The sequence below is a fragment of the Cryptomeria japonica genome, chromosome 4 (assembly GCF_030272615.1).
Source record: "Cryptomeria japonica chromosome 4, Sugi_1.0, whole genome shotgun sequence".
Lineage (NCBI taxonomy): Eukaryota > Viridiplantae > Streptophyta > Pinopsida > Cupressales > Cupressaceae > Cryptomeria > Cryptomeria japonica.
This window is the reverse complement of record NC_081408.1, coordinates 456,393,800-456,419,487: the sequence shown is the minus strand read 5'-3', so window position 1 is coordinate 456,419,487 and position 25,688 is coordinate 456,393,800. Positions and strand designations below refer to the sequence as shown.

The following is a 25,688-nucleotide window of genomic DNA, read 5'->3' as shown; positions in this document are numbered from 1 at the left end:
TAAGCTTCTGTAGAGAGGACCTTGCTCTGATACCAATTGTTAGAATCTCAGATACCAGAGGAAAACTGAGAGGGGGGGGGTTGAATCAATTTTCGACAAATTAAACACTTAATGCAGATTATAAACCATTTATCGGAGCATAATATAAACATCACAATGAAAGATAAAGCATGAAAGCACATAACACACAACACCAATATTTTGACGTAGAAAACCCGGTAAAGGGAAAAACCACAGTGGGAAACCCTAGCCACAGTTAGATAATACTTCTACAACCGTATGTAAAATAATTACAATGATGATTGCACTTGCAATCAGGCCAACCGCCTAGAGCTCACTGTTCATCACAAAAAGGGAAGTTTCACTGACTTACATAAACATCAGAGTACAGTACGGAGAAAAATGAATTGTGAAAATAACATCTCCTAATTCATCACCATAGAAGTAAAGTTTTTGCTTTTAATAATAATAATACCCTAATTCAATTATTGTAAGAAGTGTTGCTAATTATAATTTTTTCTTAAATATATAAATAATTATATTTTTTTATTGTAAATTTTATAGTCTATTTTTATTGACTAAAGTAATGTTGGTAGTGTTATAATGTGAAATCAGTATGCATTTTTATAAGTAAATAAAATAGACAAATTATAATTAAGTAGTAATGGATAGATTTTAATAGAGATTTTTTTTACAAAAAATTGATATAAATTTGACAATTACTCATTGCTAAATTAATAATTAAACAAATTATTTAATTACTTTAAAAATGTTTAAATATTTAAATCATATTTTTTACATTATTGAAAAGAAAAATAACCTTATTCAAATGTTAGAGACCTTCTCTCATGGAATCATTACATCTTAAGTAAATAAAATGGTTATTCACTAAACAATGTAGATAAAATAAAATAATTTTTAAATAATTATATTTTAAGTAAAACATAATTGTCATGTAAATAAATATTTTTGTATATTATATAATGTAAATAAAATAAAATAAACCTTAAGTAATTATAAAGTAAAATAAAATAATTTTGAAATAAATATAAAATAATTCACAATTATATATGAAATGTAACATTTTTGCATGGAAAAAAGTATATAACTTATTGTATAAACTAATTGTAGTTTTTATGGATTTTTTAGGTTCAAATATTTTGAATCACTATTTTCTTTGGAAGGAGTTCATAACCTTTAACTTTTTGTGTCAAACTTTTACCATGGGTTTCAACATAAGTGGAAGTCTAAATTGAGTAATTATTTGCTATTTATGAACAGATTGGAATGTTTATTGGAAACAACTAGGTGAGTTTTATTTGTATCAATGTTTGTTATAAGGTGTAACTTAAAATATTGATACAAATATAATTTATACAATTAATCTTAGTAGCATGTCTCTTATTATCTTATAGATTCAATATGTATTTTCCATTCTTAGAAATTCATTTAAGCAACATTTATCGTTGTACAGAGAGCTACTCTTTGTTCTCTTTTTTGTTGGTTTTGGATTGGCCTAAGTCGTTGTAAATGGTAAACTTAAGGTGTGAATTAAAAATTTAGTGAATAAAATATTTAAAAAATAATAAAAATAATAGAAAACAATGATGTATAATAAAAGAAATGTTCATCTTAGATCATAATTATTGGTTTTATTTTAGCATATATGCATTTTGAAAAATCTAAGACTGCATTTCATAATGGTTAGTGTGATGGATTGACAATTTGAAAGAAAAACTTTTAATATATATTACTATCGACTTTACTATTGCACCTTCATTTTAGTATATTATATTTCACCGGGAACGATCTGGATTGGATCCGAAACGACGCGATGGTTTACACATCTGGACAGAATATAAATTGGGTTCTTGCCTCTTCACTTTACACATCTCGACATTAGGTTTGATTTAACTAGGCTAAATAAATTTCGGAGTAGGGCGCATATTACCCTGAATCCATCTGTGTAAGGGCTTCAATTTGCAGATTTGTGTTGAAAGAAGAAAGAGATACAACATGCAGATTTTCGTGAAGACATTGACAGGCAAGACCATCACTCCGGAGGTGGAAAGCTCTGATACCATCGACAATGTGAAGGCTAAGATCCAGGACAAGGAGGGAATCCCTCCCGATCAGCAGCGCCTCATCTTTGCCGGCAAACAGCTCGAGGACGGTCGTACGCTTGCTGATTACAACATCCAGAAGGAATCCACCCTTCACCTGGTTCTCCGTCTCAGGGGAGGAATGCAGATTTTTGTCAAGACATTGACAGGGAAGACCATCACTCTGGAGGTGGAGAGTTCCGACACCATTGACAATGTAAAAGCTAAGATTCAAGACAAGGAAGGAATTCCCCCAGATCAGCAGCGCTTGATCTTCGCCGGCAAGCAACTGGAAGACGGCAGAACCCTTGCTGACTACAATATCCAGAAGGAGTCCACCCTGCACCTGGTTCTCCGTCTCAGGGGAGGTATGCAGATCTTTGTGAAAACCCTAACCGGCAAGACCATAACTTTGGAAGTGGAGAGCTCGGACACGATTGACAATGTGAAGGCGAAGATCCAAGACAAGGAGGGCATTCCTCCTGATCAACAGCGCCTCATTTTCGCTGGGAAGCAGCTGGAGGACGGCCGAACCCTGGCCGATTACAACATACAGAAGGAGTCCACACTTCACCTTGTCCTGCGCCTCCGAGGAGGGTTCTAATTTTTCTATTTTATTTGTATTTAGTAAATTATTAAATATGTCTCTATATGTATTCGAGCCGTTCATTTAAATAAATAAATCTGTATCTGTAAGTATTGTGCCATTTGGCTCTGCTCTTCTAAATGAAAAATTAAATATGGATCTCTTCAATTGAGGTTTCCAGTATCAACTAAAGCAGAAATTTTAAAAATGTGTAGAATCAAACATCTAAAATTTTCGGATTTTATCTATTTGCGGCTTAAAAACACGAGAGAATGTTATGAAAAAATGATATGGTTGCTGTCTCAACATGTGAAGTCATTTGGGAATAAACAGCAACGAAGTCAAATTCTTTTTGTTAAATCTGGTTACATTCTAAGATTATTTGTCATTCAATTACATTTTTTTTGGTGCAAATTATATTTTAAAAACAAAATCAAGGGTTGAATCAAAACAAAATCAAAGGTTAAATCAATAAGTTGTTTAAGTTGTGTTTAAGCTGTTTTTGAATTTGATTGTGTATCTTTTTTCCATCAATGTTCAGATCATACTCTGTAGATGAAAGAGAGTTGTTTGTAAATGTTCAGATCATACTCTGTAGATGAAAGAGAGTTGTTTGTAAATGTTGAGTAGAGAAAGGAATAAGTCTGGAACTGTAATAAGATGTTACAGGAAATTTTGTAGCTGTTGACCAAAATGTATTTCTAAATGTTTAATCTGTGAGATATGGTCATGAATGAGATTATATTTCTTTCAATGTAGTTTCGAATAGAATCCCAACATACCTCATGATCTGCTAAATGCTTGATGACAAATGAGGAATATGAAAGCGGTTGGAATGTGTTTAAACAAAGTTTTCATATTTAGGAAATAGAATTTTTAATATTTGGTTAGGTGGTTCCTAAAATCCTTCTTTAGACCAATGTAGCATAGAAGGTTTAGGATTCTTCTATGCTATATTGCCATCATACGTTGGCATCATCGGTTTAGTTTCTTATGTAAAATATAAAATGTTATTTTTATCTATTTTCATTATGAATGAATATTGAAGTTAAAGTTTGATATTTTTTTAATGGTATAAAATTTGAAAGAATTTATTTGATTAATGTTAGTTCAAGTTTGGTGCTTTATAACCTTTATAATTAAATTATGTTATAATGCTATTAAGTGCAAATCATAATTATTGTTCTTAGTTCCATCACACTAAATAAAATTGAAGTATTTTACAACATAATATATCTTGTTTTCATACATGAACAATTTAGTAGAGTTGGAAACAAATGAAATAGGCTATTATAGATGGACTCACATTGTTGATTTCTAGAGCAGACCACAACAGTTGTTCCAACATGATTCCTTGTTACAACAAGAAACAATTTCTCTACCTATCTCCAAAGTGGGAAAGGAAGAAGTTTTGGAGGTGTCTAAAATTTCAAGTAAAAATCAAGATAATTTTTTTCTCAAAGAATATTTTACTCTTTAGCCTAAAAAGGTTTTAGTTATCAATGGTGGGGATAAAGTTGCTTATCATTTCGTGGTGATTTTTTTGGAAGATGAGACATCAAAACTGAAATTAAAGTAGTACAACAAGATGACAGTTCTGCTCTTCCTAATTTGGATACCACAAGTAAGATTAATAAAATGGAAGATATTGGCACTTTGTCTAATTCTTTGGAAGGTCTGAGTAGAAATTTGGAGGAATCTTTATCTCTTCTTGTATTTGGGGCTAATGCTACAAGGACACCTCCTTTGAAACTTGTGGATGAAATTTCAGAAGAGGAATGGACTCAAGTTAATGGTAAAGCTAAAATACAATTCTATAACAATTTACTTGAATGAAGAAGATTATTTTGACCATGAAACCCATATTGCTATAATGGATAAAGTAGTTTTTTCTACTATACATTAGATCCTTGAGAAGGGTCTTTCCAATCCCAATAAAAACACTAATCCTTTATACCTACCTAATACTATCCTTAATATTGTTATGTAAAAATCTTATGAAAGATATGTCCTTAAAGGCACAAGTCAAACGATGAATGTCTCTTGATTTGTCTTCATGATATTTATCACCCTCCACATTCAAAGAACTCATACTCCTTTATCATTTATCAAATACAATGCCCCATCTTTTCTATTCTACACTCCACTTTCTACTCCTTTAACATTTTCATTCCATCAAGCCCATCCATCTTGCATTGCTCCTACTACCACTTTGTTCCTACTCCCATATATACCATATCCTAATTATGCCTTGTCATAATCCTTATACTAACAATTCCCCTCCACCACTCTAATGTGACCTATATATACCCACCATATCATTTCTCACAATTCCACCCCTCACTCACTATCAACCAATGTACCTTTGATACTAGCATGGAGAGACTTATAATGTTCAAAGAAAATTGTGTGGTTTTCCTAACGAGATTAACCATAATCATATTTCTTATGACATATTAGCATGTTCATTTTCGGTTGGTTTTATGGCCCCACATTTTGAGATGTACATAGGCAAATAAAATACTATAACACACATTAGGTGTAACAGACATATTCCATAATCCAGGTGATGGTACCCAATTGCTTACGAATTAGATTTTTGCATCAGCGTTTCAGATCACACTCTGTGATGCATCATTAGGATGATACTAGATAGAGAGAATGAAGAGACAATCTCTACATGCTCTCTATCTGGTATCATCCTGATGATGGATCATGGAGTGTGATTAGGAACATTGATGCAAAAATTTACACAATCTAATTTGGAAGCAATTGGGTACCAACACATTAGGTGTTTCAATGATACATGATTGGATTATATGTATGATGACTATTTGCTTTCTAAATTGTTATATGATTTTTTTCCACATGGCTTTAGCACTCATATTTCAAACTTGAAAATGATTTTGTGCAAAATTTTCAAGTCAACATTGGTCTTATGACTCATGAGCTTGCTTTCCAAACCATTTCCTCCCCTAAGATGCCAAATGTTTACTTGATTTGCCCAAATTTTGCCTATCCCAATCAACCATGTCAAAAGTTAAATTTTTCTATGTGAAATGATGATTCATTACCATTCCAAATGAAAGATCCTATTACGATTAATTTGGATAATGATGATGTTGATGCTAATAATTTTATTGATGCTAACAATGTTGATACTAATGATTTTTGATGATATGTATGAAATTATTGAGATTAATCATGATCTATCTTCGATATTTTCAAAGGCATTAATCCTAGATCCCAGTGACAAACAAAGTGACTCATCATTAAAGCATGGTCCTTGTTTGGAACTTGTTTTACCTCCATCTACTATTCTTTTTGTGGCTCCTCTTGCATTTTGTCCAGCATTACTAAAAGGTTTTGAGCAAGATTGAGAGGCAAATGATTTACTAGACTAGACTCACGTGTGTACTGGATTCTCTTTTGTGTGTTTTCTTACATGTGATGTGATTCCCCCACGATGTACTTCTTGATATGTCTTTGTGTTATGTTAGGCTCTCTTTGGATGACCCTTATTGCTCCATTGACGCAAGGCAATGAAAAGGCCGAACCTTTTGTGACATTCTCCTATTTGTATCTTCATTCTTCTATATGTTTTATTCAATTTATGTCATACATTGTTATTGTTGTAATCGTCCCTTTGTGTTGTCTACTTGGGAACGAAGTAAAGTGTTGAGATCTCTCTTTTTGGTCTCTTCCATGTTGACCGAAAAAGACTTGTTGTTCATCTTATGTGCTCTTCTTTCATTGTACTCGAAGTTCCACTACCATTGGGGATGAGGTCAATTTCATACAAATTATACTTGATATACATGTTTTATCAAATGCGCATACTGACCCTAGCTAGTGGATCCCTTATGTGCTCCTTTTTTTTTCCTGTGCTCTATTGCCCTTGATTTTTTGCTTTCTTGGGGGCATATCATTGTGGTGGCGTGCTTGTCTTTTGGATGCATGTATTCTACCTTAAAGAACTTGCTCTCGATAAGGCACAAAAAATCACTTTAACGTGGAAGCATACACTCCACTCTTCGTTACACTTTGTGCACCCACCATGCGATTTGGTTTGTACACTTTGATCACACACCATGACATGTCAATTCATTATTCAGATTACTTTGTAAACTGAGCCTTTTTCTTTGTAATCTTTTGCATCGATTTTTTATTCAAAATTTTCTTTCTCGACATGACTCATAGCAAACATAAGCCTTACTAGGATAGTCATGCTCTCTCTTCTCCTTATGTGTTGCTCCTTTTTTCTTGATATTAGATTGATAAGATCCTAAGTCCCCGAGGGCTTGGTGTATCTCGCCTCTTTAATATCTTGATGAAATTTTTTCAATGCTACTTTGTACTTTACTAAGAGTATGAGCATAAGATCACACTCCTGCTAAAGTAGGGGCTAAATGTAGCATTGTAAATTGTATCCCTATACAATTTTATCCTCACTTAGGCCTCACTTAAGCATTCTAGTCTTTCATGCATTGACCATGTTTGATTATACTCACACCGGCTTCAAATCTCAATCTTCACTTAGCATCTAGTCTATGGCATTGAGTTCAACCCAAATAGAACAAACAAGGATGCTCAGGCACCCTTGTCTTTCTTAAAGGGGCCCAATTTTAGACCCTTCAATAGTTAAAAATATATGTGTGATAATTCCATTCTCCTATCTTCCTACTTCAAAATTTCACACAGGTTTCATGAGGTGAGATATAAAAGAAAGCATTGCCCTTTCATTTGAGACATCTCTCTACAAGTTTCCAGTTACAATTTTTCAAATTTCATGTGAGCAAACAATCAAGCATTATCAAGGTAGTGAAGGAGAGATCAAGTATTTAGATTTGAAGCATTCAAGATGGCATACATGATGAAGACATTATGAAGACATCCTACATTCCTACATGACAACATTAACCTTTGCATGAAGACTTTAAGGTAAGATTCATCAAGGTATAACTATTCAATTTCAACATTTCAATTCAAGATCTAGCCTCTGAACTTTTAATGACACACTTCACATTTCAATTCAATTACAACCTAGTTAATTTCAAACCCAAGGTTTGACCTAGGCAAACCCCTATCAACAAGACAGTTTCTCTTATGTGTGTAGGCGACAAGTTTGGAAGACATAATTGTAGAATCAAGCAGAGTAGAAAGCGACAATTAGATCCATCTTTTGCAGAGGAAAAAAGTGGAGGACAAGGTTGCCCCACATACTTATGTCCAATGATTTTTTGGTGAAATTTTAGGGACAGATTCTGAGCAACATTTTGATCCTAAAAAGATATCTATTGCCAACATCCAACATTCTGAGGACAAGGTCTCCTAGAGCATCCTTATCCCACACTTTCAAGCTCAGATTTTAGACATAGGTTCCTCTCAGCTCCTTAATCTCAAATATGTACTTATTTTTGCATACCAAATTTGATATTACATGTTCATGTTGATTTATGTCAATTTGGCACCTTTAGCCCTAGATCTTGTATTTAATTTAAATCTTTTGATAGCTCATTTTCAACTCAAACATGGAGACCCAAATCCACCTTGTGCTTAGTTCTTTTCAATCATATTTGTGAACCAAGTGGATTCACCCTTTCCTTAAATGTAACCATTGCGGAAATAGGTTTGGTTCCTAGTTTGTATGTCTAAGCTTGTGAACCCTATTTCCCAACATTACAAAATGTTTACAAGATTTTGATATATATTTGCACTCCTTATCAATTAAGATGAATTATAACTTACCTAATGATGAATTACACAGGTTGGTTTCTAAAATTTGGTTCTAAAATTCAAGATAAGAACTATTTCAATAGTTACATGCTTCACTCACATATATTATATGCAAATAGTAGAAATATTGAGCTTAAGTTATTAAAGGTTGTTCTAAATATTAATAATCTTCATCTTATACTTCAAAATTTCAATAGAAATATCCTCTTAAGGGTAATGATGCACCCCTAGAAAATATATAATAGGCCTAATGCAAATAGTGTCAACAATAGTTCCATGGTCTCTAATGTCATCACCATAAAGCCAAAAATGCCACTTAAAATTATAAGAATTTATGGTCCCATTAATATGGCATTAGAACACTATTTAAGGGCTAATATGATCACTTCACAAATTATTCACCATATAGACATTGAGTTATATATGTTCCTAAGGGATATGATGCTAAAATCATTTGTGACTATTATAGAGTTAATGTGAGTGATACGAACTAAAATGTGTAGGATTGAAACACAAGATCCAATGCACCCTTTAGATGTCTTGTGTTATTTTAATATTTACTCACCCTTTTTATAAACATCTTAAGTGACTAGCACAATCCATCAATAGTTAGCAATATTGTATCAAAGTTATGGTAAGCATATTGTGAGTGTGAGTAATATTTTCCAAGTGGCCAGCGTCACTATTAGACATATGCTCTTCACTTGCACTTGTGTGATTCAATTTTTTGTTTGTGTCTTATACATTTTTGAAAGCTTTATGATATCAAATTATGTGTGGAAAAAAACGGAGAGTGTTTTTGTACTAGGTTCATTTGCTAAATGTGGTGCTATTTTCAAGAGAATTAGTAATTAGATATGATTATTGGTGATAAGATTTGGATGTTTCACACCTAAATCTAGAGAAATGGACTATACTTTGTGAATAAATTTTTTATTTGGTTTTATAGGTTGATTTGTATTGATCCACATATAAATTATAGTTATAGTGTGTCATAATAGAACGTAGAACATGTTGTTTGAATGTAAGGACTCAAAATTTCCAAAATTTTCAAAATGCAAAATTTATCATTAATTTCCAATGAATACATGAAACAACAGATATTGATACATAAAAGTTATTAAATTACAAATTAATCGCTTATCAAAGACATTACAAAAGCAACCATATTGGTTGATTACACATATATATGCTCACGATGTTATCAATTATCACTTATACAATTGACCAATGGTTGAATACAAATAGATGAACACTAGATAAACCAAAGAAATTTATAGATCTGTCTTTGGTAAACCATGAACTACTCTCAATCTACTACTATGAGACAAACATGTGGCCCAGGTGCATTAACTGCCCAACCACGAAGCAACTGCTTCCCCGGTGCTCAATGAGCTCTCGACCCTTGCATGAAGCCCTAGCAAACTGGAACCGATAAGTCAAATGAGATCTGGTGCAGCATGAATAAATCTAAGTACATATCACTTGTGACTATGTAGTTCCTATATTCATGATATGGCAGGAGGTAAGAAAATAATCAATAACATTATATTGACTCTAATTACTTTGGCCAAAGATTTAAGCTGACTATCGACAGGTAAACCAAGTGTCGAGGTTTACCCTCCCATGTTCCCCATATTTGACACCCACCCATTTAGCTCATAATTTCATTAGACATAAGGAAAAGAATAATTGTATATAATTGTATTTATAAAATTTTCATATAAATCCTAAATTTAAATAAATAAATGACAAGAAAGCTAATTCACATATTGAAATATTAACTTTGAATTTAAATAATGTTTACACATTTTTTTAAGAAAAATATTTTCTATCTTCATGCACTTTTATTATTATTATTATTTTTTAAATAATTAAAAAAAAATTATAAAGGAAAAAGAGGATTATGTTTCTAAAAAGTAAACAGTAAAACGTCTTTTTGAATTAATACCTTTCAAATAAGGGGTGAATGTTTAAAGTGATTACAATAAAGGGGAAGAGCACCAATAGCTGACATAGTTCCAATAATCGCTATCTTATTGCCATGTTGACCCCCCAAAATATGAAAAAAACAATGTCAGTACATAAATATAAAAATACTAGTAAATATTTAATTAAACACCAATACATGTTCACAAATGAATTAGTAGTTGACAACAAAAATGAAAATAAAAATAAACAACTACTGGTACATTTTCCATTTTAATACAAAACAACTTGGACAAATAATAAACATTTTTTAGTTTTTTAAAAGCTTAAAGTTTAGATTTACCACTTTATGCAAGTGGCTAAAAAGTACAAATGTACTCCAATTACATCTACATATGCACAATTATTGGTGCATTGCATGACATAAAAACAATCAAAATTTGACTTCTTAAACACTCAAGTGTACATTCTCCCAAACATCACTTCACAGCTTCATACATTAAATGGATCTGCAATTGGTACTTGCATTTGCAACAACTAGTGTAAGACTCCCCAGTAACCAAGAATTTGCTTAAAATCAAATAAAAAATTTAAATTTCATTCAAGGCAAAGAAGAAAACTGAAAGACTCAAAGCAATGAAGGACTACATATTTAATATGAGATGATCGACCGTTTCCCACAAAAATTCAAATTTGAAAATTAGCTACCACAATAGAATGCATTCATATTCCACATTCGAATTATTTTATAAGACATAATTTTATGTTTCACTTTCATTACAATTCAATTCACTGCTTATTCCCGAGCTCTACAAATTCCCTCTAGACATTCCTTATTCAAGGGTGCTCATTCAGGTTGGTACACACAGAATAACTAAATTCCCTCTGCAGTCAACGCTAAATGTTATAAATCTTTTTGTTGGTGTAAATAATTATTCATCTTGGATATTATTACACCTTAAGTTTACTTAGGTACATGCATTTAATAGTAGTTTGGGTAATGAGACACTTGGGTGTTTATGCCACATTGGGATAGTGTGTGTAGGAGAATTTCCACCTTTTATGGTGTTGATCTTATCTTGTTGTTACATTCCACCTCATATGGAATATTTTATTATTTCTCCTACCTACCCACACCTATTTCCTACCTACCCTTGTTTCTTATTGAGCCACATGTCATGTTTGTGTGCTCACACATCCATATAGCCTTGCCTATATAAGCAGGCTCATCTACATTGTTTGTACGGGCAATCATTGAACATCTTGCAATGATCCAGTTGATCATATTTTGCATCTTGATAGAATATAGTTTATTCCTATCATATATTTTGTCTCTCTTATTTGTTCTTTCCATTGCCTCTAGATCTTGGCAAAATCTCACACTTTCAATTAAAATTATAATGTTTTCAGTAAACTAGCATTTCTTTCAATATAGTCACTGTAATATTATTAATAGCCATATTGGATGTCCAATGATGGTTTAGCTCCTTCATGGCTGCATTATGCTTTGTCTATTGATGATGTCTTTGTATGTAGTATAGGGTTTCATTTCAATTCTCTATTACATTTTAATAATGTCGAAATACTTACAATATAATAATGTCGAAATCCTCATAGAGAATGGCAAAAAAAATGATTATCTCTTTGTTTTCTTCAAAACCCCTTCATTATTTATCATTTTATTTTATGGGTGCGTTGTTAAATGGTGTCTCTCTGTTTATAATGCCAAAATAATTATAGAGAATGCAAAAAAATTGATTATTATTCATAATTATTTGAAACCCCTTCATTATTTATCATTTCATTAATGTGTATGCCTGATAGTATTACTTACAGTGACTATATATTGGCTATAAGGTTGTTCTCCATATATATATATATATATATATAGACACACACACACACATATATACACATACACACATATATATACATGTTATCGTCCACATATATATTATGTTTAAAATGGGTGGTCAAAAAATCTATTGAACACCCATTATAGCCTTCTCGCGTACACGTTATGGGCCCACTTGGCATGAATTACCGCCAACTATATTGCCTTAAAAAATTTGGGAAATGAAGATTTTTGGGGACATTTTCATTGTTTGCTCTGCCTTCAATTTGCTAATATACTCATTGTAAACAATATTATCAGGCATACAGTATATTATTTCCAATAAATTTCATATGAGAAATACAACAACATCATTCAATTATTAGTCATTTGAGAAATGAATCTGCATCTTAATAGAATATCAACTATATCCAGTTTTTAATCACATCACAGTTACATCTTTCACTTCTGCATCTCGTGCTTTTAGTTTTTCTCCTTGTTATATAATGTCTCAAGTTATGTGCCTATATAATGTCTCCTTGTTATTTTGTTCAAAGATGTTCAATGATGGATTTGTTTAGTATGTAACAGAATATCAACAATATACATGTAGAAACACACACAATAGCATAATTGTTTCTATAATGATGGTTGTTTCGAGTTCTGTGGCTATATGGTTATTATTTATATTATTAGGCATATGGAAATAGAGACACAATACCATTTTATTTTGTTCAAAGATGTTCAATGATGGGTTTGTACTTATTGGTACCTACAGAAATTGATCTGTTTTTCATCATTTATCTCAATGGCATTGAGGGTTTCATTTCAATGACCTGTCTCTGTATGTATACATATATATAGGCACACACAGTTGCATTTTATTTTATTCAAAGATGCTTAATGATGGATTTGTACTAACTAGTACCTACAAAGATTGATTTGTTTATTCATCAGTTATCTCTATGGCATTGAGAGTTTCAATTCATTAGTTATCTCAATAGCATTGAGAGTTTCATTTCAATGATCTGTCTTTGTCTCTGTTTACCTTATCGTTGCAAGTTCACTAAACATAATGGCACGAGGTACAAAGGGAAATAAATTTGTTAGACATCGCATAGTTAGAGTCACTCATGGGGTGCACTTCCCTAATGAAGATAGTTTTGTCCAAAATGAACACCCAGTGACTCCCGATTTGCCCCATTCATCGAACAATGCAACTGATGTGGAAACTACTGTTGTAGATGACCACTCTACTATAGTTTGTAATCCTATTCTAGAAACACCACAAGTACATGTGCCCTCAAAGGTTCCCAAAACAAAATGGAGCATATCTGACATGAAAGAAGCAATATCATGCATAGAAGACAAGCACATGTATGTTAGAGGCGCATCAATCAAGTATGGTATCCCCATTACCTCTCTGAGGGCATGGCTGATGGGAGTTACAAGCACAACTGTGAGGGGTCCACGTAGCATTTTATCAGCAGAGGAGGAGGATGAAGTTGTCTAATGGTGCAAAGACATGGCTAAAATTGGTCATGGTCTCCAAATCAATCAACTTCAATCAAATGTTGCCCAAATTACCAAGAATAGGCCTAATCCATTCAAAAATGGGATGCCAGGGAGGTCATGGTGGGCAGGTTTTAGACGAAGGCACCTTGATCTGATGATGAGAACAACAGAAGGAGTGGACTCCGATAGAGCTATTATGCTTTGACCTTGTAATGTTGCCTCTTTCTATGACAATTTAGAGAAAATACACAACCTCAATCAGTATGGCAGTAGTCAGATTTGGAATTGTGGTGAGACTTGTGTGCAAGCTGGGAGGAATTATGGAATGAGAGTGATAGCCAAATTGGGCCAAAGGTGTGTACCGCACCTAATTTCAAAGAGTAGAGAGTGGATTACTATTTTGGCATGTTTTAGTGCATGTGGTTTAGTATTCCTAGATTTTACTTGTTCAAATCTAAGAGGCATATCCGAAACTACATTGCAAACTATGAGCTAGGAGCATGGATGGTAGTCCAAGAACATGCATGGATGGCAGTCCAAGAACATGCATGGATGACAGAGGATTTGTTCCTAAATTGGTTGGAACATTTTGCACGTTCAGTCCCTAGTGGGGTTTCACCCTCACATAGGTCCCTACTGATCTTCGACGGTCATGGCAGCCATGTAGCCTTCAAGACAATTGAAGAAGCAAGGCAAATAGGTATAGATTTGGTAACCCTTCCTACTCATACAAGCCACAAACTGCATCCATTTGATGTTTCTGTATTCTCTCCATTCAAGAATTATTTCAAACAGCAGAGGACTATATGGATGTCAAAGTACCCACAAATTAAAATTGGAAGGGAAGACTCGATAACTCTTGCGAGCAAGGCCTTTGCCTAAGCATTGACACCACATAATATAATCAATGGCTTATGTAAGACAGGGATTTTACCACTTAACCAATCTGCATTGCATAATGATATGAGGCCAAGTGAGGCATTTGAGGTTGAAGTTGATATACAACCAACTGTTGGAACAAAACATGATGCCACTCTAAGGGATGAAGAACCAGAGCATATGGCAGTGGAAGCTTGCTTGTGGTTGGCTGGTTATAATGATGAAGACATTCAAGATTTTGTAGAATGTCATAGCCTAACACAAGAAATGGTTGAGGGTACAAGTTTGACACCACAAACTACTGAACCAGGTCTACCCCAACAAACCAGCTAGCCAAATGAGGGTTTAGAAAGTACATCAGTAGGCATGTATTTGCCAACACAAGCTATCATACCAGACTGGACCTAAGAAGCAACCAACTGTGATGATGTAACCCTTTCCATGCCAAGTCTGCCAGAAATTGATCCAACATATGTGATACATTACTTCACCAATGCAGTCAACTGGGAGCAGCAAGATGGTGTTGATTGTGATGACTCAATTCACATAAGTGAAGACAAACCTGAGTTCGTGCCATGCACACAAGAGGATGGGCAACAAGTGCCAAGGCAAATCACCAGACTCTTAAGACTTCCAGTGCAAAGAATGAATCAATCTTCATGTGGAGGTATGAAAGGGGTGATACGTCTTAGTAGCCAATCACAAATCTTGAGATTTGATGAGTACATTCAAAGGGAAAAAGATAAAGAGGCTGAAAGGAAAAGAGATGAGGAATTGACAGAATGAAAGAAAGAACAAATGAGATAGAGGAAGGCACAACATGAAGCAAAAGCGATAGAAAAGGAGGCTATGAGGGTGGAAAAATAGGCCAAAATATTATAGGATTTTCAAGATAATTTCATTCGAAGACAAGAGAAGGCAAAGAAAGATGCGGAAGCAAAACTTGAGAAGGCGAGGAAGGCAGCTGAAAAGAAAGCTAAACGTGCACAGATAACGAAAGATGTGGCCACAGTCGCAGAACCTCTACCCCTCCAACACCCAATTCTCATGAAAATGATGAACCTCTTGTCCCTAGCCTTTGCATCTATTAATAATATGCAAGTTGGGACTGCACCTGGATGCTCAAACACCATGCAACTTAATTCAAGTGTAAACCAGAAATTGCTTGCTCATATAGCAAGTTGCTTACAAACCCCTCCAAACCAAGAAAACATTGTTGTTGGGCCAGACCCTAGTGGGCCACAGTCTGGTGGGGTTGAATATGTGACACCTCCTCTATTTAATACCCATATGGATAATTGATCGAGTTTGTGATCAATTATATTTTGTCAGCACTCTGAAGAGAAGATTTTGTGTTTCGATATAACTGTGATGTGATTATAGAATGACATACTGCCATATTTTGTAATGTTTTCAGAACTCTATTGTTGTAGTGCCCCTATTCTAGTCAGCCTTGTAAAATCAGTTTGACCTTGGTTAACTTTTTATGTGGCATTCTTGAATGATTGATTTACCGTGATGTAATGTTATAGTCAGATATTGTGATTACTATGTGTACCTGTTAATGTGCTTTCGCATCGATTCTTATGTAAGTTTAATTGTTCACTTGATTCTTGTTATTAGTCTCGAGCTAACACTTTTATTATATATATATATATATATATATATATATATATATATATATATATATATATATATATGTATGTATTTATGTATGTATGCTTGTGTGACTCATGGTTGCAGGAGATTGCAGGAATAGTACCACCTAGGTGCGAGGTTCATCTTCATCGGGATTCGTAGGGTTGAGTATACCTCTTTCGTCCTTAGGATTTGAGTTAGGTGGTCATAAAACCTTCATTTTACCCTAGTCATGCTCAAGTGAGCATCACCTGTGGTCCGTCAGTTTCCCTTTTCGTTTGGGTTTGTGGGTCATGTATTTGGTTGGCTTTATTGTGTTGCATGCCTTGCGCCTGGTAAAAAAATTGAGTATTTTATCCTAAGTATGTAATTCGATTTAATGTGTTCAGTTACGCATTAGTAATTGAAGAATTAAAATAAATAGGTTTCTTTTATGTGATTAATCATTAATTAAAAAGATCGCTCTATTTATGTTGTAGCAAGTTTAATTTAATGGTTAATTTAAAATCGTGAATTTATTCAGTTTATACATTTTGAAAAGGGAAGATTTAAAGTTATTCGAAATAAAAATAATTTAATCCCTTTTTGCTTTTTGGAATAGAAAGGTTAATTTTAATTATTTAAGAAAATCAATTTTTATTAGAAAGCAAGTTTAATTTATATATATATTTGATATAGTGTGAAAGATTGATTTTGGGAATTTAATTTAATTAAAATATTTTACCCTCAACAATATTGCGAAATATAAATGTTAGCTTTGTTAATATTGAGAAAATTAAAATTAAATGAGAGAGAAGCATTTTAATTTTAATTAGAAAAGCAAGTTAGATTATTTGAATAGTTGAAAAGAATGATTTTTTTTTATGTTTTTTATTTAAAAAGTGTTTAAATTCGAAATTAGGAGTTTAGGTCAAATTTTATTCCATTTAACTTAGGTTGGAAAATATTTTTAGGGTTGTTGATTTTTTTTTGGAAAAACAAAAAAGCTTTTGGATGGAGAAAATTGGGGGATTTTGGAGGAAAGGGAGGTTTTTCTTGAGTTGCAGGTTGGGCTCTCCATTGGATCTTGCCAGGAATGCAAAGAGAGGAAGGATTCTTATTTTGTTTCCTTTGTTGAAAGAAAAATGAAAATAAAGTTTCTAGTTGTTTTCCTTTGAAGAAGTTTCTTGATTGAAATGGGGTTTGGGTTTTGAATCTATGTATTATAGTTTTCAAGTGTGGGAATTTGGTGGATTCATTGTTTGGGAAATGATGTCCATTATGCTCAAGATTTGCTTGTTGGATTTAGTTTGTTTTTTCAGCAAATATGTATTTTGGAAAAACAATATTTTTCTGGAAAAATCTTTAGAATAGTGTTTTTACAAATTCTGAAAAATATTACAGAGTCTGTGAATGAAAGAAATTGGGGGTTTTAGTTTATTATTGTTTTACTTTTACGGGGTTGTTGATTTGATATAAAATCTCAAGATAAACTGTAAATCGAAATTTATTCTCAGAGAATTCTGAGTTTGAGACTGCAGAAATGGGGGTTTGTTTTTATCTTTTTTTGGAAGCTTTTATAAAAAAAAAATTATTTAAAATTGATTTTGGGTGTGGGGAGCTTTCGCTCTACCCACAGCCCTGTGGAAATCCATGGCTGTGGAATTCCACGCTATGGAAACCACAAACCGTGGAGTCCACATTCTGTGGCTCCACATCATGAAGGCCACGGTGTGGAGGCCACTACGTGGCAAAATAAACTTTTTTTTAAAACAAAAAAAAAAGTATATTAAATTTTAAGTTTTGTTTTTTTTATTTAAAAAAAATAAAAGAATAAAACTTATTTTATGTAAAGTTTGTTTTTATAGTTATTTTTTTTAATATATTATTATTAATTATTATTAATATATATATTATTAATGAAGATTAATAAATATATATTAAATAATAATTAATTTTGGAATCTGTGTAGTATGAAGTACCCTTTTGGGTATAGATAGAATAATTACTTTTATTGGAAATTTTTGAAATAAAATATGTTTATTTATTGGAAATTTTAAATAACATAATATCTAGGAATATATTATTTGAGAAAGTAAATGATAATAGGCTATCTGAAAATTTACGTGAGTAATATAAAAAAAAGAAGAAACATTTATCATTGGATATTTTGAAAACTTAAATGATATGCTATTGGAATTATCAGAAAATTTAATAATGCGTCGATTTGAAAATTGTTAAGTTGATGATATTTTCACTTAGCAAAATAAATGGGTTAATTATCTTTTTCCTCCATAATGAGAATTAGACAAATGGCATTATTACAATTGTGGTATTGTATTCATCTTGTAATGGTGATTTTTCTGTTAATGTAATTTTGAAAACTTTGATCATTTAGAAAACTTGATCGATTTTCATTGTTTAAACCAATAGTAAAGAAGATTGTACTTGCCTTGTTATTGCCTATGCAAGTTAATTTTAGTTTTCGCTTTTGTTTGAAGTAATGGCAAGGTCGTGATATGTTTTGTTTGGACCATGTCGTTTGTTTGAATTGGGGTACCTGTTATGTCTTCGGTCTCTAGTTTGGTTGTTGCCTTGTGATGGTGTTATCACTGGTCTTGTCGTTTATGCGGGTGTCAAGAGTGATTCGTGTTGGACCATAGTTGGTCAGGTCTCTAGTTAGAGTATCGTCAGGGCAATGGACCCTTGTATTTGCTTTTAATATGTTCAGTTGGATCCGTTTCTATGTAGGGATCGTCTATGTATTTATTGACGGATGTGGTCGTTTGTATATTGGTTATGTACGCCTTGATGGCACGATTGTAAATAATGTGAACCTTACATATCCTTAACTTATTTAATTATCAGAGGGGTCTTGCATTTGAGCAAACCGAGAGATGTAGCCCTCTAGGGATGAACTCCGAGATCATTTTGGTGTTATGTGATGCTTTTGTTCTCATGTTTCATTGTTAGTGCTAGCATGTATGGATGGCACTTTGATAGAATGTATAAGTGGATTGGATGAGATTTATCGTAATGCATGTATGCAGTCGTCTCTAAAATGCAATAAATTGGATCATGAAAGGATGTAGATTTGAATAATAGAATGTAATCAATTTCAATTATTGATAATACAACTAAGTATGCATGGAAAGAACTCACTAGGTTATGATGGAATTAAAGCATGTAATGAAATTAGATGCATGGTATATGGTTAAGGAAAATTTTGAATGAAATGATTGGATAACCATTGTTGGATGAACTCTTCATATTACCTAAATTGTAATTCAAATGGATGAACTCATTTAGTTATTTCCATTTTAACCTTAATAAATGAGCTCCATCATAATAGCTATATTATAACTAAAATGGATGAACTCATTTAGTTATTTACATTTTAATCTTAATAAATGAACTTCATCATATTAGCTTTATTTTAACTATAATGGATATACTCATCAAGTTATCTATATTTTAACCCTAATGGACAAACTTCGTTATGTTATTTACATTTTAACCTTAATATGTGAACTTCATCTTATTAGCTATATTTTAACTATAATGGATGAACTCATCACGTTATCTAATTTTAACTCTAATGGATAAACTTCATTAAATTACCTATATTTTAACTCTAATGGATGAACCTCCACATGTTATCTACGTTTTAACTTTAATGGGTAAATTTCCTCATGTTAGCCTCATCTTCAACCTTAATGGATGAACGCATCCTATTATCTATAATTTTAATTTACTGAACAAATTATATCCATGTTTTAAGTAATAACATGTAATTAAGATACCCTTCTTAATTGGATCAAATGTCGCGAGTTGAGTTAGGTGTTAAGTTACATAATCACTTTGGGAAACTCCTTAGGTTTATTTAGCCTTCTGTTGTGTTATCTAAGCTTTAGATAACTCCAATGTATCTTAATGTTGTGTCTTATTATTTTTTTTTAAAAAAAATGCACTCCATTTGTGTGTTTTAGCTTTATCCCTTCGGGGTTTCCTAGCGGGGCATTACAATTGTTTTCAGATATCTCAAATTAATATCACACACACACATATATATAAATATTTATATATATGTATATGTATATATATAAACATGTATATATATATACCAAATTGAACTATTTTTTTTCAGATTTCTCCTATGAATATACCAATGAATTGATGTTGTTACAAATCTCATTTCATTTTTTTGTAATGTGAATTATCAAAAGAGGCCACATCAATGTTCAAGTTACCCACTATCAAAAGAGGCCACATCACTGTTCAAATTGTTCACTATCAAAAAGGCCATATCAGTGGCATCTGATTATTCAGATGCCACTTATATGTTCTCTTTTGATAGTGAGCAATTTGAACACTTATAAGTGTTCAAATTGTAGTCATCATATATAAATTACAATATCTAATATGTCTACTAGGTCATTGCATCAAAAGGATAAAAGGAAATGTCTTATTTGCAAAAGGCACCAGACAAAGAACTATTTTCGAGTGCCTTACAAGATATCTTGTTAGTTGCCAAGTTTTTCTTGTTGGCAGTATCTACCAAAATATCTAATGTGAACTAAGTGTGTTTCTTGCAGCTATATGAACTAAGTGAGGAATTTAAACAAATTGAAACATAAACAATTCACAAATTGAAACATAAACAAATCACAAATTGCATTGTCTACTAGATCATTGCCAAAGTAAAGTCATATTGACTTTACCTGAGATGAAGGCTTGTTGTCTTCGACATGGTGACTCCTTATCATGTTTGTAATTGCCTACCATAGCAATCACAACAAAATGCAAAACAAATTAAAGTGTGTTAAGAAACACATTTAAAAATAAATGCATAACTACCTAAGATATCTACACAAATTAATATAAAATGTAAGCATTAAAGGCATAATCTCCAAAGAATTGAAGTGTGTTAATAAACACATTTACATTGATATGATGATCTTCCACAAGTATGGTTCTTCCCTCGATGCTCTAGCACACCTGCAAAAAATTATAATAATCAGAGGTAGCGTAACATTGTCAAAACAAATCATCCATACATTATTAAATGCACAACAACTTTTTGACCATCTTTAGCATTTGACAACATGCATACAATCCTTACACATTCATACATACATATTCAAATGCATAAGTACATACATATACATATCCACCTACATACATATGCACATATACATAGAATTGCACCTATGCACATATACATGCATATGCATATGCATATGTATAACATACATACATATTTCAAACAAATAGTTACATAAGGAATGTGCAAAGGGAAATATGCAAATAATTGGATTGTAATGAAAGTGACATGGAAAATTTTGTCTTATAATATAATTTGAATGTGCAATGCATTCGATTGTGGTAGCTAGCTATTTTCAAATTTAAATTTTTATGGGAAACAGTCGGTCATGTCATATTAAATATGCAGTCCTCCATTGATTCAAATTGTTCAGTTTTCTTCAATGCTTTGAATGAAACTTGGTTTTTTTAATTTGATTTTATGAAAATTCTTCTATGCTATTGTGTGTGTATGGACAATAACCATATAGGCACGTTATAATGAAGCAAAGAAAGTTGAATCAAGTTCACACAATAATGAGTCAAGTTCACACTATAATGAGTCAAGTTCACACTATATGTGTGTGTGTGTGTGTGTGTGTGTGTGTGCCTATATAAATATATATACAGAGATAGATCATTGAAATGAAACCCTCAAGCCATTGAGATAAATGATGAAAAAACAAATCAATGTCTGCAGGTACCAATTAGGACAAATCCATCATTGCACATCTTTGAACAAAATAAAATGGTGTTGTCTATATATGTGTACATATGCATATATATATATAAATACATATGAGTCAAGTTCACACTATAAAGATCAAAAGAAAGTGGAGTCAAGTTCACAATATAACGAGTCAAATTCACACTATAATAAAACAAATAATGTGGAGTCAAGTTGACACTATAAGCCCTCAAGTTCACATTATAATGAAGCAAAGAAACTTGAATCAAGTTCACACTATAATGAAGCAAATAATTTGGAGTCAAGTTCACATTATATAAACCCTCAAGTTCACATTATAATGAAGCAAAGAAAGTTGAGTCAAGTTCACACTATAATAAGTCAAGTTCACACTATAATGAAGCAAATAATTTGGAGTCAAGTTCACACTATAAACCCTCAAATTCACACTATAATGAAAAAAAGAAAGTGGAGTCAAGTTCACACTATAATGATTAAAAATCAAATCCATTTCTGGACGTACCAATGAGTACAAATCCATCATTGGAAACCTTTGAACAAAAAAATTCTATTGTGTGTGTCTACACACACACACACACATATGTATATGTGTGTGTGTATGGACAATAATCGTATAGGCACATTAAACTGTAAGAGAGAATTGAAATTAAACTGTAAACCACATACAAAGAAATCATCAATATACAAAGCATAATACAGCTACAAAGGAGCATAAACCATCATTGGACATCCAATATGGGTGTTAATATTATTTGCAGTGACTATATTGAAAGAAATGTTAGTTTATTGAAAAAAATATAATTTAAATTGAATTATTTGTAACATTTAACATTAACTGTAGAAGGAATTTAGTGATTATGTTGTTTATTACAACAAGTTCTATGGATATATGGTTATTGTCCATATACATATACACATTTATATACACAATAACCATATAGCCACAAAACTCGAAATAACCATCATTATAGAACATATTATGCTATTGTGTGTGTGTTTCTACATGTATATATATACATATACATGTATATGTACATATATGTACATATGTATATATACATATACATATTTATGTATATGTGTGTATACATAGATATGGAGAATAATCATATATTTACAAAACTTGAAACTGTATATAACAAGGAGACAAACTAAAAGTATGAGATGCAGGAGTGAAATATGTAACTGTGATGCGATTCAAAATAGGATATTGTTGATATTCTATAAGATACTGAACAATTCCATCATTGAACATCTTTCAACAAAATAAAAATGCTAATGTGTGTGCCTATATAAATATATATACAGAGACAGATCATTGAAATGAAACCATCAATGCCATTGAGATAAATGATGAAAAAAAAAACAATTTATGCAAGTACCAATGAGTACAAATCAACACAAACACACAAATATATACATGTATATGTATATGTATATATAGGTACAGAACTCAAGATATTATATAACAAGGAGAGAAACTAAAAGCACAAGATGCAGGAGTGAAAGATGTAACTACGATGTGATTAAAAACTAGATATTGTTGATATTGTATTAAGATGCAGATTCATTTCTCAAATGACTAGTAATTGAATGATGTTGTTGTATTTCTGATATAAAATTTATTGGAAGTTATATATTGTATGCATGATAATATTGTTTACAGTGAGTATATTAACAAATTGAAGGTGGAGCAAACAATGAAAATGTTGTTGGTCCCTACTGGTGACTAAGAGGGGGGGGGGAGGGGTGAATCGGTTACCTATTGGTTATACAGAATTAAAAAACCTTTTACTCAAGTCTGCAATAACTTAATATTCATCAATACAAACAATTATTGTAGGAGAACAAGCATGTATGAAAAGACACACAATAACATCAAGAATTATCTCATGGAAACCCAAATGGAAGAAAACCACAGTGTGAGTTGATGCTCACAAAATTTATAGTCTTCTAGAGCATGCTTTGTAAGGAGTCATCCCCATTAGGAGATTACAAAGACACTGTTAGGTGCCACCCGGTTAAGGGATTTTCTTTAAGGCCTGTTAGTGCCTTTACCCTGTTAGAGGTAACCTTGTTAAAGGACTTAGGATCATCAATTAAGATGTCACCCGGTTAAGGGATTTTATAAAGGGACCTGTTAAAGTCCACTCGGTTAAGGGATTTGAGTTGCAATGGTTAGAAAGTAGCATGAAGTTGATCTACTGGAATAACTACTGATAGCTTGATCAAATCACAATGAATCTCATACTCTATCTACACCGGTTGTGTCTTCTCTACACTACACCGGTTCTTTGCTCATATCCTTAGCTCTGCACTCTACTAGTTAACTTCACACACATACTCTGCACTGCTAAATCACTTACCACTTCCTCACTCTTTACTCTACCTCTGCATTCTTCCCTTTGGATTGCCTCTCACAAGATTTGCACTTTGCAAATTTTTCGATCACAATATTTTGCATGAACTCAAAACACTTTATACTCCCTCTGTCGTCACCTTCAGGTGTTTCCTTAATTAATGCAATCGTGGATCTTGGTAGATGTTCAACCCAACAATAAGAATAATAAATCTAGTTGAAGTCTCGACCTGAAGTTTGAACATTCACTTTGTGAAGTCACCATTTCCATAGCTAGTGTTCATTTGATTGTCAACCCAAGGACGTAATACTTGATATGAGCATGCACTTTATATGCACTAAGTTCCTGCAATAGCTACCCTACATACTACAAGAACTAACATCTATGTGGAAAAGGTAAGCAAGAATTGAAACTATTGAAAGGCTATAGGAAAACTTATACATTAACATAAATTCATTCAAGCAATATTGGCTAAGTTCAATGCTGTCAAACAGGAATTACTCTATTTTGGTTTGGCTGCAGGAATAGTCAATGGATCTGTTTCCAATGGCTGCGGGAACAGGCAATGCAAGAACGTCTACTGCAGCTAAAGAAGAAAACTAATTTTAACAAAGGCACTGGAACACTCACCAAGTGGGCCCCCTTGGATGAGTGCTTCAAGGCTTCCCAAAAACAACTCTAAGTGCTCAGAATAACATATCTTTATTCATTGTTCTTCAGAAGTCATTACATGATTCAGAATCAAAAGAAACTCAAAACACTTGTAACTTTTTTCTAAAATCCTCTGCTCTGCTTCTTCTCTTTTCTATCTAACCTACGAAAAGAGATAAAGACCCTTATTTAAAAGAAAATGACTACTTCCTACAACATAGATCACACCGATAAGAAGAGGCGGATAACTAATCAAGAAAGGAAACAGCCAGAGTTAAGTCATTGATAATGTGGATCTAAACCGAACCACAGTCATAACATATCATGGCAGTATTTATAACACTAATGTCCACTTGAGTAAGACATCAATAAGCATTGCGTGATTAATTTTCTTCTGTCATTCCTTACGCTCATCAACATTTCTGTTGATTCAATTTTTTAGTCACCTCCTTGAATATCTCTTTCTGCAATTGGCATGATAGGAGAGCCTTCTCAACAGCATCAATTTATTCCTGCAATTCAAAAGAAAGAACATACAAGAACATACACATCTATTTTAATTAATCATAACATCTATTAATTTCACACATGATATTGCCTAAGACAATCCGCATGGCAACAAGAATGAATAACATGGCCGCAAGAGCAAACTGGCAAAGGCAAAACATGTTTTAATAGGTTTAGGCTA

General features: G+C 32.5%; 1 protein-coding gene across 1 annotated transcript in view; it reads left to right on the top strand.

Annotated features, from left to right (window-relative positions):
- The first annotated feature begins 1,916 nt into the window (after positions 1-1,916).
- Positions 1,917-25,688, top strand: part of LOC131077374 (polyubiquitin) — a 297,730-nt gene continuing 273,958 nt past the window's right edge. Inside the window, exon 1 of the mRNA XM_059219877.1 lies at positions 1,917-2,699. Within this exon, the coding sequence (XP_059075860.1) occupies positions 2,017-2,699 (683 nt within the window). The 5' untranslated portion in view covers positions 1,917-2,016. The remainder of the gene's footprint in view (positions 2,700-25,688) is intronic.